Consider the following 19,873-nt stretch of genomic DNA (forward strand, 5'->3'; position numbering starts at 1 on the left):
AAATCGGCCCACTTTAAAATTTGGTCATTTCTGATGTCTCAAATTTCCTAAACTTGTTGTCCGTTTTGTGGATTATTTTAATATCTTCTTCTTCTTGTGCTACTCCTATCGGAGATTGGAAATCATCAAGGCTATCCTGACCTTGTTTACAGCTGACCTAAAAGTTTATTAGTGGTGCAGCCAAACCACTCTCTCAAATTCCGCAACCATGAGATTCTTCTAGGATTCTGTTTTCCTTCTATTTTATAGCCTTATTCCTTAACAATATCGCTTTCATAATATTGTTGCTAAACAGGTAAATTTTCATTGTATACCGGGTGTATGACTCAAACTGTGGTTTTTTTCTCAAAATTCGCATCACCCTGTGAAATATTCTAGCATTTAAAAAATACTGAAATTTAAACTTAATTATAGCCTCAGGTTTCTGAGATACAAAACATTCTGTTTTTTTATTCATTCGTTTATGTTGGATAATAAAAAAGTTAAGTACTTTAACAACTAGCGATGTTCTTCATTAGCACAGGGTGTTTCTAAATAAGTGCGACACACTTTAAGGGGTAATTCTGCATGAAAAAATAATAACAGATTGATTTATGATCGTATGTCCGCAAGTGCTTCGGATGTTGAATTTTTTCTTACAAACTGACGATTTAGTTATTGCTTTAAAACCGGTTAAAATATGAAAATAAAATTTGGTGCGTTTTAAGACGTAGTTATTGCACATTTTTTTGACATTCAATTAAGAATTTTATATTCACCATTGGCGTGCCTTTAATATGAGTAATATGATCGGTCATATTCCCACTATGTGCGCCAATGGTGAGTATTAAATTATTAATTGTATGTCAAAAATGTGCAATAAGTACATCTTAACCACCAAATTTCATTTGCATATCTCAACCGGTTTTAAAGCAATAAATAAATCGTCACTTTGTAGAAAAATTTCAACAGTTCCTATCTCGGAAACGAAGCATTTGCAGATATACGATTATAAAGCAAACTGTCCTTCAAATGTTGAAATGGTTGCTGGTGTGAGCACATATTATTTATGTAGGGTAATAGGTCTATTACTCACAATCTTATTCGATTTTATTTATTTAAATCGTAAAAGTAAAAGTTGGGCGATCGGTTTCGATGTTTAAATTATACATAATCATCAGGCCCTTAAGAAGCTAAGTTAAAATACTAGGTTGTTCAATAAGTTTTGCGGTTCGATAAGAAAAACACAATTTTATGATTTGAAATACACTTTATTATTCAGTATGGTCTTCCTGAACATCAATACACTTATTTCAATGAGATTTCAATATATAAATTCCATCCCTCAGGGAGAATCAGGAAGGGCTACAAAATACGATTCCACAGCTGTTATATACTCATCATTTGATGAAAAACGCTTTCCACGCATAAATTTTTTTAGGTATTGAAGCAAATGGAAGTCGCTAGGAACCAAATCTGATTAATACTGTGGATGCTCCAACAATTCGAACCTTACTTCATGGATTTTAGCCATTGCCAAAATGCTCATATGACACGGTGCATTGTTCTGATGAAAAAGAATTTTTTTCTTTTGCACACCAGGTCTTTTTTCATGACTTTTCCTTCAGCTGGCCTAAAAGGTTACAATAATATCCAGAATTTATTATTTTGTCAGTTTGCAAGTAATATACCAAAAAAGTTGTCTAACATCCCAAAAACTTGTACTAAAATGTTTTTGGCCGATTTTTGACCATAAACTCATTTTGGAGCCAAAAAACCAGATTCTACCACTCTTAAACCTCTGTTTTGATTCTGGATCATGGTGATAGATCAAGTATCATCCATTGTGATGAATGGATACACAAAATCTACTTTATTATTTCGAAAACGCCCTAAATATTGCTGAGAAAATCGCATTCAAATGTGTTTGTGTTCCGTTGTCAGCAAATGAGGCACCCATTGTGACCACCGCTTTTTGAAAGCCAATACTTCGGCCAAAATATTGCTTATACTGCCCAATGTAATGCTTAGGGATTCTACTAAATCACTTTCAATTACTCGACGAGTTTCCAATACCATATCCTGTGTTTTTTTTACGATTTCTAGTGTTGTTGCTGTTTTTGGGCGTTCTAGACGTGGATCGTTTTCAAGGCTTGAACGACCACGTTTAAATTGAGCAACTCACTTTTTACTGTAATAATTGAAGGCGAAGAATCTTTATATACTTTTAACATTCGTTCATAAATTTCCTTTGCTTTTAAACCTTTCAAAAATAAAAATTCAATCACTGCACGGTACTTGATTATTTCCATTGTAAAAAATACTGTGACCCATCGATACTAAATGTCTTCTAAAAAAATAATGAATCGATAGATTGAAATAAAACTTCACATACGTTCATATGAAGAGTGTAGCAACATAACAAAAAAAATTAGGCTAATAGCAACGCCTTCTCTTATCGAATCGCAAAACTTATTGAACAACCTAGTAATTACAGTAAAAGAAGTCCGTCAAGGAAACGTTGGTTTAAAAAGCTACATTAAGTATGGATGTTTAAAATATTTAGCTAATCTGCCCCAGGTAACATTTGAGCTGTGGATTTGACTTGTTTACATGTTCGTCATACTTTTAACATGTAAACAAGTCAAATCCACAGCTCAGATGTTACCTAGGGCAGATTAGATAAATATTTTAAACATCCATACTTAATGTATCTTTTTAAACCAATGTTTCCATGACGGACTTCTTTTGCTGGGCTTTGACGCACATATTTTTGTTAAATACTATCTTGGTGGTTAACATGTACATTGCACGTAAGCACTGATGATGACTGGTAAACTAGTCGAAAACTAGTTATGTGATTTTGATGTGGCCCGTTTGAGGGTTTTTAAATATACCTTTTATACAGGATTTTACTGTTTTTTTTTTCAAATCACTTAAATCCTACAACAGGTTTATAGGCCTGGATTCGCGTACCAAAAAAAGTCGATTAATAGCAAGCTGAAAATTTGTTATTAGCTTAAAGGTGTCTAGTCGGACAAACTTTGATGGACGGGAACACTGGAACAGGGGAAGCTTTAATTGTGGAACAGGTTAAAAATTTGGAACGTCAAACTACGAAAACGTGCAATGTATTTTGTCGGACAGAGCTTCCAATTGATTTGTTACCATTTCATTAAACTCTCATACAAAAATGAGACTTTATCCCCAATAGTCCAGAGAAATAAGATTTTTCTCGTGACACATCCCCCTCCAGGCTGAAACCAAATTTTTTGAGTAGTATGGACATCTATATTATTAACCTATATGTTTCCTGCAGCCAATTTTGATGATATACATAGTTATAAACAAATTCAGATCAAAAAACGCTAAATTTTCGCTTTTTTCGTCTATTACCAAAAAGTTAAGCACTTTAAACAAATTTGAGTGTAAGAAACTCATAAATCGTATAAAAAACTTCAATATGGCGTTCGCTGAATATGTCCATCCTTATTGGTTGCTTAGAAAATTGCAAAATAAATCATAAATTTTGAGTTTTTAAAAATATTCATAACTTATGTAAAAATTAACTTAGAACCTTCTTATTACACGGAATGCTGATACTTCTTGTACTTAAATTATATTTTAAATTTCAAAGCAATTGGTCAAATAGTTTAAAAGTTATTTAATTTGTTTATCCCAAATTCATTTTTTTTTGCAACACTACAAGTCAGAAAATTATGAGGCTACAATCATACTTCGGACAGTTTATGAAAGAAGAACATTTATACTATTACCATTTTTAAAAATAAATGACAAAAAATAATTTTAAACAGTGTAAAATTATTTTGAAAGAACATGTCGATTTTTTGCTTACTTATAAACAATTAGAATAACTTTTTAACCATTACCTGTAGAAAAATTATTTTTTCATATTTAGAAAGACTGAATTTTTATACATATTTAGAAAGAAAAACAACCTGTCCTAGGACAATTAGGGACAAAGTTAGCCCCCCCATTTTTTTAATTCACATGTTTTTGCAAAATAATTTTGCAATATTTATAATTATTTTTTGTAATTTTTTTTTAATTAAATTAATACTGTAAATTTCCTTCTTCCATAAACTATCCAAAGTATTACTGTAGCTTCATCATTTTCTGACTTACAGTGTTGCAAAAAAAATAAATTTGGGATAAACAAATTAAGTAACTTTTAAACTATTTGACCAATTTCTTCGAAATTTAGGGTATGAATTAAGCACCATAAGTCTCAGCATTCCGTGTAATAAGAAGGTTCTAAGTTAATTTTTACATAAGTTATAAATATTTATAAAAACTCAAAATTTATGATTTATTTTGCAATTTTCTAAGCAACCAATAAGGATGCAACTCTTAAATACAGAAAACCCCACAACGACAGGGCAACAAAGACAGTACCAGTTAGCTGAACCTGAAATACCAGGGCCCACAATAGCTGAAGTAAAGTCCGCAATTTCGTCCCTAAAAAACCATAAAGCTCCAGGCCCAGACGGCATACAGGCGGAACTACTAAAAAAAGGGGGAGAAAAACTACATCTTGAGATATATCATCTTATAAGAGAAGTCTGGGAAAGAGAAGAAATACCGAAACACTGGCATGAAAGCCATATAATACCTATTCACAAGAAGGGAGACAAACAAATATGTCGGAACTATAGAGGAATATCGTTGATTAACACAACATACAAAATTATATCCATAATACTGTTTAGAAGACTAACTCCATATGCAGAGGAAATAATAGGCGACTACCAAAGCGGATTCAGACCGGGAAGGTCGACCATAGACCAGATCTTCGTCCTACGCCAGGTGTTGGAAAAAAACTGGGAATTTAACCGCGACGTACACCAAATCTTCGTGGACTTTAAACAAGCTTATGATTCTGTTAGCAGAGAGGCATTATGGCAGACTATGGTGGAAATGGGAGTACCTGGAAAGCTGGTACGATTAGCACAGGTTGGCACGGAGAACGCTTCCGCACGAATCAGAATTGGCAGCACCACGTCGGAGGAATTCCTCATTGACACCGGGCTTAGACAAGGAGATCCTCTCGCCCCCCTGCTGTTTAACTTCGCACTGGAACATGCAGTAAGGAAAGCTCAGCCACAACTGACAAACGGATTTGCAGCCCAAGGATCAAAAATACTATTAGCCTTTGCGGATGACGTGGACACAATTGCACAATCTACCAGAGATGCAAAAGAAGTTTTCACCCTATTCGAGAACGGAGCCAAGGAAGTTGGTCTTAAGGTCAACGAGGACAAGACCAAGTACATGGTGGTTACGAAGAACCCAAGACCAAGGGTTAGACAAAACGTAACAATTAATGAATACAACTTTGAAGTCGTCAAAGAATTTAAGTACCTGAGAGCGATTATAACATCTGAAAATAAATATGAAAAGGACGTAGCAGCCAGGATCATTGCAAGAAACAGGGCATATTACTCATTAATGACCCTACTTAAATCAAAAATACTCTCAAGACCAGCAAAAATAAGAATATATAAGACAATAATTCGTCCCACAATAACATATGGAAGCGAAACATGGACTCTGAATCAGCGGGAAACGACAAAATTACTGGTACTTGAAAGAAAGATACTGCGGACTATCTATGGGCCTTGCAGAGACGAGACAACAGGAGAATGGAGAAGAAGACACAATGATAAACTCCAGACAATATATGGAGATGAAAACATAGTACGCTACATTAAAGCAAACAGAATACGATGGGCGGGTCACGTGCTAAGATCAAGTGACGAAAGACTTCTGAACGCCACATTCTGGGAAAGGCCCGATGGAAAAAGGTCAGTTGGTCGCCCAAGAAAGAGATGGAAGGACGCAGTAGCCAGTGATCTACGCAAAATGGGAGTACAGCAATGGGAAATAGCTGCTCAGGACCGACAACAATGGAGGGAAATAGTAAACGCGGCCAAGACTCACATTGAGTTGTAGAGCCAAATGATGATGATGATGATGAACCAATAAGGATAGACATATTAAGCAAACGCCATATTGAAGTTTTTTATACCGTTTATGAGTTTCTTACTCTCAAATTTGTTTAAAATGCCTATTTTGTTAGTAATAGACGAAAAAAGCGAAAATTTACCGTTTTTTTATCTTCATTTGTTTATAACTATGTATATCATCAAAATCGGCTGCAGGAAATATATAGGTTATTATTATAGATGTCCATATTACTCAAAAAATTTGGTTTCGGCCTGGAGGGGGTTGTGTCACCAACCGGCTATTTTTTTTCCTTATTTCTCTGAACTACAACTGGGCATTTAAATAAGTCCGACAAGTAGAACATGTCAATGACAGAAATTATGACAGATGACAAATAGCAGTCTGATTTTTGCATTAAAGTTTAATGAAATAGTAACAAATCAATTTAAATTTCTGTCCAACAAAATACATGGAACGTTTTCGGATTCTGACGTTCCAAATTTTTTACCCGTTCCACAATTAAAACTTTCCCTGTTATAGTGTCCCCGTCCATCAAAGTTTGTCCGACTAGACATCCTTGAGTTATGATACATTTTCAGCTTGCTATTAATCAACTTTTTTTGGTACGCAGGATCCAGGCCTATTAGGAAGTTCAAAATGTCAAGTGGGCCAAATAATTTTTAAATGGGCCGATTTCTATGCACGCAAGAGATGTTAAAATTAAAGAACATTTTTTAAATTGTCACTAAGGGCACAAGAAATTTTTCGTTTTGGTATACTGGGTTTTGGTATATACAGTTTCACTGATAAATTGGGTGTTTCACTTGGTACATAATACCGTAGCAGCGTCTTGTTGAAAATATATCTGTACGTAGGAGTATGTCCTATTCGGAGTCGGTAGATGATTACTATTTTTTTAGGTCTTTTCTAATATTTGTTAAGATGAGTGTGGTTTCCTACTTGAGCTAGGTATTCTTTTATTGTGGTTGTAATGTGACCTTTAATGTTTACTTTGAAAGTCATAGTTATAGGAGTATGCTAATTGAGACCTCAGCGCAGCTTGACGGTTCTTGTATTTCTGGAATACACACAATGAAGTAAACAGACGTATAAAAATTGCCAGGGCCACATTCATAAAGATTAAAAAATTCTTCTGCAACAAATATATAAGCATCCATCTACGATTAAGAATGCCAGGAGGCTACATATTTAACACGTTATTATACGGTATAGAGGCCTGGACTCTCAAACAGTACAACATAAAAAATACTGAAAGTTTCTCGATGTGGTGCTACAGTCGAATGCTGAAGATAAGTTGGGTTGAAAGAGTCACAAATTTTGAAGTACCTAATACAAAGGATAGGAAAATACCCAGAAATCTTGGGAAGTGACAAGCAAATTTTATACCTCCTGTGTCTTCTTTTATCCAGCATTCGCTTGGTTTGCAAGTACTAGAAACCACGAAGGCGTAACCAGTAACTTGGTCTAATTAGATGTTTTGTTTCTCCGGAAATAAGAGTTCAAATTGTTTTAAACAGATGTTGCTGCGGCATCCATATCATTTTGTTGTGATTCGGTACTAGGAAGCTTGCTTTGTTTCAGTTCGTTTAGAGATAGTCATATATACAGCCTCTCAAGATCTCTATCGAGAGTGAAACTAGTAAGGGCGCTTATGACACTCTCTGAACGAACTTAACAGGTTGACTGCCAGGCGATCGTATACGACCGACAGTTCAATAAGTACTTTCTGCCACGGCGGTCGTATACGACCGATTTGATACGGTCTGTGATATAGTTCCTGTTTTGGCAGAGGTCGTGTAGAGAAGCGGATTTATTGCATTATTCGATCGCTGTGGCATACAGTCGTCACATACACATATCAGTTTTCATTTTGGCAGAATAGAGGAGAAATGATATCGAAATTTTGATATGTCTTTATTTTGAGTAAAGAATATAAAAATGTAAAAAATATGAATTATTCCAAACTAAATAACATACAAAAAATAAATAAGAACATGAAAGAAATTAAAATTTATCAGTTATTTGGAATGCTTGTTGAAACAATCTAAACAATGGTGTGGTTGACCTTCACAAATGTCACAGTAAGTTACTACTTTTTTGGTCCGATTTTTTGTTATGTTTCCCCGAATCTTCTCTTTATAACAACTTTACTGTACTTTTTTATTTTATCATATTATGAATAATTTGTATTACAACCAAACTGCCAATATTAAAGTGGATGACCAATTGACAGAGGCAGTCTCCATATATAGAGGAGTGAGGCAAGGATGCATCCTGTCCCCGGTGCTGTTTAATATATACTCTGAATGTATCTTCGAGCAGGCGCTGGGAGAACTACAGGAAGGCGTATTAGTCAATGGAGTGCGTCTGAACAACATTAGATATGCCGACGACGCTGTAGGTTTTGCAGTCAGTCTAGATGGTTTGCAAAGAATAATGTCGCGCATATCAGATATAAGTAGAGAATACGGATCTCAATACGAAAAAAACAAAGTACATGGTAGTCAGTAAGCGCGAAATATTAAATACACAGCTTTCGGTTAACCAACAACTAATTGACAGGGTCGACAGCTACACATACCTTGGTACCAATATAAACAGCCAGTGGGACCGCTCAAGTGAAATAAAACAACGCATAGGAAAAGCTAGATCAGCGTTCATAACGATGAAGTCTCTTTTCAGAAGCCACGATTTACCTCTTGCTACCAAACTCTCTATCATCAGATGCTATGTATTTTCTTCATTATTATACGAAGTAGAAGCCTGGACACTTTCCAAGGCTTCTTTGAGAAAACCCGAGGCATTCGAGATGCTGTGTTACAGGGGCATTTTGAGAATTTCGTGGATGGATCGTGTAACTAATGTTGAGGTTCTACGTAGAATAGGCAAGGAATGCGAGATTATTAACACAATCAAAGAGCGCAAACTAGAATATCTTGGCCATGTTATGAGAAATGAACAGAGATATGGCTTGTTGCAACTCATTCTTCAAGGCAAGGTATTTGGAAAAAAAGGACCAGGGAGAAGAAGAATATCTTGGCTTCAAAACCTGAGAAAGTGGTTTAGTACATCGACAAACGGACTATTCAGAATAGCAGCAAGCAAAGTTAAGATAGCCATGCTGATAGCCAACATCCGGAACGGATAGGCACCTTAAGAAGAAGAAGAATTAATTTTGCACCAAAGTATGAATTTGCATCGATCTTGAACAGAACAGAACGACCGCTTGGCACCACGGGAATAAATATGTCGGCTACGCCCCGGCGTGGCGGTCGTATTCGACCGCTGGCATATTTTTTCAAAAATTGGGACTAATAAATAAAATTGGTGCAACATTAGTAATGGAAGTATTTCAGTTGGTTGCCAAATACACTTTTTTTAACTTGGCACCATGGAATTTTTAAACATTTTTGTGGCAGTCAACCTGTTAAATATACGACGTCTCTTGATTTCGTTTTACAGAGAATTCTTTCTTTTATAATTTCTATCAGAATCCAGGTTCAAATCAGCAACGTTAATAATAGTCCAAGTAATGAAGCTTAAAATAGGACAAAACCTCGCAATTTTTACAGAATGGATCGATTTGCTTGAAAATTTGAGAGTAAGTAGTGGATAGTCCAAGGATCAAAATCTATATGATGCCGAAAGGCGCTTTTACCATAGGGGTGGTTGCCACCCCATGTCGGGGGTGAAAATTTTTTATTATATTTTGACCGCAAAAGTTGGTAAAAACATTCATTCTAAGCAAAAATTGTGCTATATATTTTTTTGATAAAATTAATAGTTTTCGATTTATTCGCTATCGAAAGTGTTAGTTTTATATTAAAAAAATTAATGTTTTTAATCAGATTTCTGCAAATAACTCAAAAAGTTTTCGTTTTACCAAAACAACTTTGCTTAACAAAAATGTACCTTTTGAAAAATCAACAAAACCGTTTTTTTTTTAATTTTATTTAAGACCAGTAGTAATCGAGCTACACTTTATTATAGTTAGCTCTTCTTCGTCAAATGCTAAATATTGCCGTTTCAAAGTCAAAAGACGGGAAAACTATGCATTTTTCGAGGATAATTTGTTTAAACTAATTTGAAGTATTTAAAAGTATCTATCTCTATAAATAAAAAAAGTCTTTAGCTCAAAAATTAAGTGGCTTATAATGAAAAGAATATCAGACCCTCTATTTTTCAGCGAAAAAATGATCGAAAGCAAACCCCTAATCACCACCCTGATTAAAATTAGTCATTGACCTTATTTCGTCTTCTTTATTTATGTATTATTAATAGGTTCTAGAAGTTTAACTGGTTTAGAATGATTAGTTTTTTAAAAAATGGAGTCAAAAGCAAATATCGAATTTTTGAAGTTAGGTAAAAAATTCCTTTTCTCCAGAATAGAAAGATTATCATCAGAGATACGAAAAAATATTTAAATATGAAATTGTAGCTTATTTAATTTTCAAGAACCTGGTGTGAGAACATTTTTTCTACGGTAAAAATTGAGTGAGATATTGACAATTAAATCTTGTAAGAACATGCAAAAATCACCTTTACCAACCCTTTCAAAGTCACCACTTTTTGCGACTGAGGATTTTAAAGGGATTTAATATTAATAGTCTTATAGACCTTGTAAAAACCTATAAAACTATTTTTTACCAAACTTTCTAAGATAAAAATTAAAAAGGTTACGGTTAAAAAATCAATATATATTTTTGAAAAGAAAAAAGAAATCCAATTGGAAGCATAATAATGTAAGTTAGCTTTGCTTTTAGTCATTGACCTTATTCATTCTTCTTTATTTATCTATTATTAATAGATTCTAGGAGTTTGACTGGCTTAGAATGATTAGTTTTAAAAAAACAGGAGTTAAAAGCGAATAACGAATTTTTGTAGCTTGGTAAAAAATGCCATTTTCTTCAGAATATAAAGATTAGCATCAGAGATACGAAAAAATGTTTCAATATAAAATTGTAGGTTATTCAATTCCCTAGAACTTGGTTAAAAAAATTTTTTCTACGGCAAAAATTGAGTGAATGGTAAATGAGTATATAACGAAAAACATTGATTTCTTCTGTATAAAACTCACACTTTCGATTATACACGAAAAGTATTAATTTTATCAAAAAAATATATAAAACATTTTTTGCTTAGAATGAATGTTTTTATCAACTTTTGCAGTCAAAATATAATAAAAAATTTCCACCCATAAGATGGGGTGGCAACCGCCTCCATGGTAAAAGCGCCTTTCGGCATCATATAGATTTTGATCCTTGAACTATCCACTACTTATTCTCAAATTTTCAAGCAAATCGATCCATTCTGTAAAAATTGCGAGGTGAAATGCTTCGGTTCCTGGACTATAAGTTTAAAATTTTCACTCAGTTACTTACAAGTACGCCAATGAGCTTTTTATATTAAAAATTCACAAAAAGCCGTCTATTGAAAGCTACTAAAACATCAAAAATAATTTGAACACTTCAATTATTCGCCTATTATTTGTTTAAACTTGTTTGTGTGTTTTATTAAAATTAACGTTTTATTAAAATGAGTTGGAAAGATTTTGATATTTTATTCGGTGAAATTTTCAAAGAGTAAGTATCAATTTATATTTATTAATAGTATATTTATTTTCTTTTATAAAAAGTTTCTTAGTTTTTTGGAAATTTTATTTGGATATAAATACATATTTGCATTTTTATCATGTTTTTTGCACCAGATAATATGCTATTACTTTACAGGTATGATTACAGTTTTTTTACAGCTAATTTAATGATTAGTATTGATTTTCGCAACTTTAAGGAATTTTAATACATAATTATGACAGAATTCTTATAATTATTTAATTCATGGAGATTTTAACTTCTAATAGTGTAGTAAGATTTTTCATCACGTGTTTAATTATGTCCAGTCAGAATATATTACATCGGTAATTTTCTACCGTACAAAATTACAGTGGGAATTTTTTTAAGTAGATTTTTTTGTTTAATTGCAACCAATTTCCTAGTTTTGACAACTGTCACATTTAAGAAAATATCCATGATAAACTTTTAGTTATGCATCTAATGGTAGGGGAGCAAAGTATTCTAAATGTGCAGTCACTCGAGCGTTATGGGGACCTATTGATTTGTGAAGAGTAGGGGATTTAGTGGGGACTTTCCATTTTTGATTTAATTTTCCATTTCCAACAATCGCTTTTTTAGATTATAGCGCCATCTATCCATAATTCGAAAAAATGTCTCTAATAAAAGTTACTTAGTTTTACGTAAGGACTCCAAATGTGCAATAAAAAATGAGGGCTCCCATTTAAGTTAAAGTAACCCCCCACCCCACCTCCGTGGGGAGTCGTGTTTGGTGCCATTCGATACATTTTTTAAAAATATTGAATAAGTGTATTTTTCAGTTTTTCGATCTGATGTTCATTTGGCGAAATATCGCGGGATTCGTATTTAAAATTTTAAATTTACCCCCCAACCCTCTCCGTGGGAAGTCGTGTTTGGTATCATTCGATAGATTTTTGAAAAATATTGAGCAAGTATTTTTTAGTTTTTCGAGCTGTCATTCATTTCGCGAAATATTCGCTTTTTTCTTTGAAAATTTTGGGACTCGCCCATTTCCTTACGCCCCCCTCAAATCGTCAGATGTTTGAAATATAGACTGTTTTGCATGTACTTGACTTACCTTATCTTAATCTGACGATTTCGAGCTTTTCAAAGGATAGATTTTTTTGGCCCCCCTTAACGAACTCCCCTGCAATAAGGGCCAATATGGTAGAGGTACATTTACAGGGTACAAAGTTTCTCCCCATGTAATAATCTGACGCACTCAAGTAACTGCAAAAATCCCCGCTTGGCCTCACCTGCCGTGATATTAATGACGATTATTTCATTCATGGGAGATTCTGACCAATAGAAAGCTACAGAAATAAAAATTAAACTGATTATTTTTTGACGATTTTAACTTCGAATCGTATAGTAAGATATTTGATCACGTGTTGATCTTAAGATATTCTGTCCAATCAGATTAAAATTATACTGATAATTATCTACTGTAGAAAGTTACCGATATAATTTTTTTAAGTAGATTGTTTCTGTTTAATGGCAACCAGTTTCCTAGTTTTGACAACTGTCAAATTTAAGAAAATATCCATAATATACGTATTAAAAAATAATCTTGCGAATATCACACGACACTAAGAATAAATAAGAAAATAATGCTTCATTTTTACTCAGATTTGTTGTCATTGGGCAATAGCCGCTCGAGCCCTGCGGGCTCTCGTGTCTATTGCCAGACAACAAATTTTCGAAAAACCCACTCGTGTCCCATTATTTTCAATTTATTCTCACTCTCTTGTGATATTATACCTGATAATTTTTGATAATTTCCCTTCGTCAAGTATAGTACGTCAGATGCCCTTCGTTGCCATGAAAAAATACATTCAGTGACATTAATGACAATTAATGTTTTAAAAATTATAAAAGTGATGACATGCAACCGTCAAATATTTATAACAACTGTGTGTTTAATTGTACTAATTTGTACTTGCATAAATAAATTAAAATAAAATTTTGGTTTTGAACAGTTTTATTCATGAAATAAGTAATCGCAACAAATTGCACTCGATCTCTAAAATTAATATATAATTTTTGCCCTCGTGACACTTATACATAATTTCACGAGCCGAAGGGTCGTGAAATTAAAACTGTCAAAGTGTCACTCGGGAAAAATTCAATAATATTAGTGCTCTTGTGCAATTACTACCGATTATTTCATTCATAGGAGGTTCTGACCAATAGAATGCTACATAAATAAAAATTAAACTGATTATTTTTTGATGATTTTAACTTCCAATCGTATAGTAAAATATTTGATCACGTGTTTAATTCTGTCCAATCAGATTAAAATTATACTGAGAATTATCTACTGTAGAAAATTACCGATAGAATTTTTTTAAGTAGATTGTTTCTGTTTAATGGCAACCAGTTTCATAGTTTTGACAACTGTCACATTTAAGAAAATACCCATAATATACGTATTAAAAAATAATCTTACGAATATCACACGACAGTAAGAATAAATAAGAAAATAATGCTTCATTTTTACTCAAATTTGTTGTCATTGGGCAGACCCATGCGGGCTCTCGTGTCTATTGCCAAACAACAAATTTTCGAAAAACTGTCGCATTATTTTCAGTTTATTCTCACTCTCTTGTGATATTATACCCGATAATTTTTGATAATTTTGCCGTCAAGTATATTACGTCAGATGCCCTTCGTTGCTATGAAAAAAATACATTCAGTGACATTAATGACAATTAATGTTTTAAAAATTATAAAAGTGATGACTTTCAACCGTCAAATATTTATAACAACTGTGTGTTTATTTGTACTATTTGTACTTACATAAATAAATTACAATAAAATTTTGGTTTTGAACAGTTTTATTCATGAAATAATCGCAACAAATTGCACTCGATCTCTAAAATTAATATAGAATTTTAGAGCTCTTGTGCAATTACTACTGATACTTTTTGATAATTTCTCGTCGTCAAGTATTTAACGTCAGATGCCTATTAAGTGACATTAATGCCAATTAATCTTTTTCAGCATGTCACAGAGAACAACAATCAATAATAAACATGTTTAGCAAATATTTAGGCGAAGATATCAATAAAATATTATTTAAAATGATTTAAACAGACAGTTTTATTCATTAAATAAGAGTACAGGGCAAAAACAAGGAATATCACATTTTATACATATTGAGATAAACACCAATAAAGGTTTAATTCTTATGATATCTAAAAACTTCTTAGAAGATTTTTGACAGAATTCTAACAATTCTTATTCTAAAATCTGCATATAATATTAATCTATATTATCTTATTAATTTATTAATGCACTAAAAAACTACTAACATTCCTTATTTTTATAATCTTACTGAATTACTCTCGAGCTCGTTTGCTCTCGGGACACTTTGATATAATTTCACTCCTCTTCGTGTCGTAAAATAATTAAAACTGTCAAAGTGTCACTCGGATACAAATTGATAATTCTAGAGCTCTCGTGTAATTGCTACTGATAATATTTTAAAGTTATATTCAAATTATAGCCTTAGTAGCTCTTTCTAGTTTCTTTACATTGAAAAAAATATTTTTTCTACAACCGTGTTAAAAATGCAATTTTTAGCACTCCATACGAGCGTTAAAAATGCTACTTTAAGGCACTAGTGCTTTAAAATTTTTATGGCACTGCAGTTCGTATTGACGGTATACGCTGTGAGCTCGTACGTAGAGGGGATATTTACAAATTCGCGAGCGCCAGTAGTGACAAGTCTGTAAACCTTTACCGGAAATTTGACATAAATGTCAAAGTGATTAATTTAAAATTAAAATTAAAAACACTAATTATAAAAAATATTAGTTGGTCAAAGCTGTGATATATATTTTTACCTTAAATATACTTACGTTTTAAATACTGAATTTAAGTTTTTTAATGTTCCGTAAGATGTAATTATAAATTAATCTATTAATCTTAGCGCCATCTACACGATAATTTTGAAAGTATCCGAATTAAGAAATTCATATTTTTATCAATAGAACTTTAAAATGATTGGAAAAATCTTAAAAAAATCGATTACAATTTAATTACTTTTTTGCGTTGTAAATATTAAGCGATAACAACTAAATAATAAATTTAAAAATTACCGGTGAAAGTTGAATTAGTAGTCCGCTAGGAGCGACACCAACGAAGCTCAGAGCGTATAGGCAATTTTGATGTAATGTCAAAAAAATATAAAAATGGAATGTCAGCCAAGTTCAAGTAAAAGTTTTTGTAGATATTGTCCTGTAATTACGTTTGTAGAAAAAATATTGTATGATATGCGTAGTTAAAAGTACATTTTTAAGGCACTCATGTGAATTGCAGAACTCGCTTCGCTCATTCTGCAAACTTTCACATGCGTGCCTTAAACGTGTACTTTTAACACTTATATCATAAATAACTATTAAATGATTTTTTTTCAAGCTCCTAATTTAGCTGAACGCTGTCATAACAATGTTTTTAAAAAGGTCTTTAAGATCTATTTCTAATGATGTGGCACACCATGATAGAGGCAGTATACTCCCCATTGATCTTCCAAATTGTTCGGTTTTTTGATCGTGAATATTTAGGATGTTTTAGATCATATCCAAATATATTTTTGACAAAAATTCTTCTTTTTTCTTTAGGTACCGTCTCTAATGGAGGTTGGCGATGACTTTTTCAAATTGAACTCTATTTTAGACTTTTTTGCAATTAAAATCGATGTTCTTTTTTATAAACATTTTATTAGTTTTTTCGTACTTGACCTTACCAAAGGCCTTTTCATAACCTATGAAACACAAATATGCATATTTTTGTTAATCACGACATTTTTGCAGAAGCACAATGAAACTAAACAAGGCCTCTCGATTTCACATACTGTTCCTAAAAAAATTTTTTCTGGGTCCCTATCCCCTTCAGGCTGTTTGTAAATCTTGTTATGAATTATTATAGGCGAGCGGCAGGCACCCCTAAAATGACCAGGTACTGACCATTTCTCACCTTTGTGAAGACTATGAGATCTGTTGTAGACTGTCAGTCTTATTGTCATAAAAATATTAATTTTTTTAAAATAAAAGGTACAGATTCGTGATTTGCAAAGTTAAATCGTAAAAGTTAAGTGACAAAATTTGAAATTTATCTTTTTATTTACATTTATGTTAAAATATATACTCCAAAGAAGCTTTGCGGGGAATTTAGATCTAATCTGCTATAGAAAAAAATTGGTGCAACTTTTAATTTTAAGAGAAAAGTGACTTTATTTTTCTTTATTTTTAGGGTAAAATTGCGATTCTAACAATGTTCCGCCACCTAATATTCAATGTAAACTTTATTTTCGTTTTCAGCACCATCAAAAACATAAAGTAAGACCAAAATTAGCCATTCACCACCCACGGTCAGTATCTAGGAACATAAAATGTTATTTTGGGAATCTTTAACGTCGATATTAAAAGTTGCATACTTTCCAGAATACTTCTTTGTACTCTGTATTTTAAGAGAAATGTGATTAAAATACTAAATTTCAAATTTTGTCACTCAACTTTTGCGATTAAACATTCGTGCGAAGTTATTCGTTCTGAAATTAAAATAGAAGCCCTGACTATAAACGATATTAAAAATAAAATGAAAAGTATCTGGACAGCACACAAAGTTGAACTGAATAAAATATTTAAAAAAATAAAAGTGGTACAGGAACAGATGATCTGTACAGTGGCGTAGCTAGCATTGGTGACACCCGGGGCGATAATCTCTGATGTCACCCCAAATCCTAAAAATAAAGATTGTTAAAATCAACGAAAATCTGATACACGTATGTTTTGAATAATGAAAAAAATAAGAATTAAGTATAGATAATAAACCGAAAGCCTTGTTTGCGCCATTGTTGCTCGAAAGTAATTCTTGCTTTAATTTTAGCTTACTAAAACTTCTCTCACATAAAGCAACCGATAAGCAAATGGTTATAAGTTTATTTTTTATAAGTATATAATTTTAATGCTACCTGTAATTTTGGGAGAGATTCGATGAAATTCCATTCCACAATGAATTTTAAAAAGTCTACGTACAGCTAACCATATTATATAGGCTGTAATATTGGCTGCTTGTAAATGTCTTCTGAACCTTGGTATTTCTAGCAAGAGGTCTGCTTCTGATACCTCTTCATGGTAAAGTCAAAAAAAAGTTGAAACAGCTAATTTCAACTGTTAACTGAATGCAGTCACACCATGAATAATAGACCTTGATTTGGTTTCGAGTTCAAAATTGAATAGGTCAAAACAGTGCTTCTTCTTAAAGTGCCCTCTCTTCAATGAAGGTTGGCTACTACAATTATTGAAAACTCTTCTCGGTTTTCAGCTGTTCGTATTAGCTGTTCAAAATTTAGCCCTGTCCATTGTTGGATGTTTTTGCTCCACGATAGTGTTTTTCTTCCTTCTTTTTCTTCTTCTTCTTCTTCTTCTTCTTCTTCTTCTTCTTCTTCTTCTTTGTCTAGCCAGTCACGTCCACCTCTGAACATAAGCCTCTTCAACCCTTTTTTCCATTGTTTTTTGTTGCACGCTACTTGTAGCCAATTTTTCCCGGCAGTTCGTTTCAGATCATCTGTCCATCTCATAGGAGGTCTGCCTCTGGGTCTTTTGTGTTGGTATGGTCTCCAGGTTAGAATTGTTCTGTGCCATTTGTTTAGATCGCTCCTAGCTACATGTCCAGCGTATTCCCATTTTAAATTTAATGATTCTTGTACCACAGTTCGTTTTTCTCCTAGTTCTCTCTATCCCACGTTATTTCCTTTCACTGTAAGTTGAGCATATTGGTACTTTTTATATCTCAGTATGTGGCCTAGGTATGATGTTTTTCTAAATTTCACTGTGTGGAAAAGTTCTCTTTCCTTGCTTATTCTATGCGGCAAAACAGTCCAACATATCCTTTTGAAGTTCGGTTCGAAGCAATGTGAGTCCTGTATCGGTAGCTAAGTCACTATCCATTCGTTTTTGACGTATAATTCGTTTTTTGGTAGGAATGTCGATGTCGTCGTATTCTTATTTTTTCGTGACAAAATCTATTATTTCATATAATATGACCACGTTTTTCTTCAATACAAAGTGCAGCTATTTTGATCCCTGATTAATCAACGGTTATGCCTTTACTTTCCAATTCAATCTGACAAAAATTTATTTCTCTTAGAACATCATTCCCAAAAAAAATTACAAAGAAATGTCAAATTACACACAGCTTATGTGGAGACCTCTGGTGTCTAAATTTTCATGTTGATGACATAATTCCTCAATTACAGCAACAAAACTATACTTATTCTGCCAATACTTTAACTGCAGCATAGTGAGCACTCCAACGCGTTGTGAATAGTCGTTTAACAGATGCTTTGCTGTGTTTAATAAGCACTTCCCAGCAGGCTAGTGGAAGCAGAAAAAAATTGCCCCTACAGTTACGCAACTATTGCCACTACGAAAAAGGTTAACTACTCAGGATGTATTGTGTGCAAAAGAGTGCTGACCACATAAATTAGTTGAATGATCAATACATCCAACGAAAATGGCCTTTTTGTTTTTTTGCTTTAAAGGCGTAGGCGCAAAATTTCGCGCCAATTTGTTTTAATTGCATTCATTTTTTTTTGGAATCCTGAGAAAACTAATAGGTATTTTTGATAAATTTAAACGCAGAATGCAATATTACATTATTACCGAGGGCCGAAAGTCCCTCAGACTAACCAAAAATTTCTTTTGAATGGGATATTTCATATTAAAAATCACACTTTTTCTTTTTTTTTTCACCCCTGTAACTTATTCAAATAAAGATATAGAAGATTTCACGGACTTTCGGCCCTCGATAATAATACAATCTTTCATTCTGCATGTAAATTTTTCAAACATACTTAGTTTTTTCAGGACTTTTGACGCAAAAAATTGGGAAATTTTGCTCCTACGTATTTAATACTAGCTTGGATTCCACTTTGTATGCCGCTTATAAGAGCTGCATTATCGTATCCCTGTGAAAGATGCTTCATAATAATATAAATCATTAATTTCAAGATTCTTGAGAATTTCGTCACTTAGATCAAGTGCTTTTTTTCTTTTAACGGGTAAAAATCCAAGAAATGCCTCTTTAACCTCGACTTTTCTCGGCTTCGTGTATTTACAAAATAATATCGAATTGTATTTTGATTGTAAAGTGGGTAAAGTTACAAATTAACGATTTATTTTTTTTAATCAGGTCTCTCGGGTGTCACCCCCGAGCGGGTGACACCCGGGGCGTACCGCCCCCTCCGCCCCACCCTAGTTACGCCACTGGATCTGTATAAACCCAAACTGTTTTAGTTCGGCCAAGCT

The 19,873-nt window shown here is 33.1% G+C and overlaps 1 protein-coding gene across 1 annotated transcript in view; it reads left to right on the forward strand.

The window, feature by feature from the left end:
• Positions 1-11,436: 11,436 nt before the first annotated feature.
• The window catches only part of LOC114328461 (uncharacterized), a 30,140-nt gene continuing 21,703 nt past the window's right edge, over positions 11,437-19,873 (forward strand). The window contains exon 1 of the mRNA XM_050651639.1: positions 11,437-11,549. Coding sequence (XP_050507596.1) covers positions 11,503-11,549 — 47 coding nt within the window. The 5' untranslated portion in view covers positions 11,437-11,502. The remainder of the gene's footprint in view (positions 11,550-19,873) is intronic.

The sequence above is a fragment of the Diabrotica virgifera genome, chromosome 5, assembly GCF_917563875.1.
Source record: "Diabrotica virgifera virgifera chromosome 5, PGI_DIABVI_V3a".
In the NCBI taxonomy this organism is placed as follows: Eukaryota; Metazoa; Arthropoda; class Insecta; order Coleoptera; family Chrysomelidae; genus Diabrotica; species Diabrotica virgifera.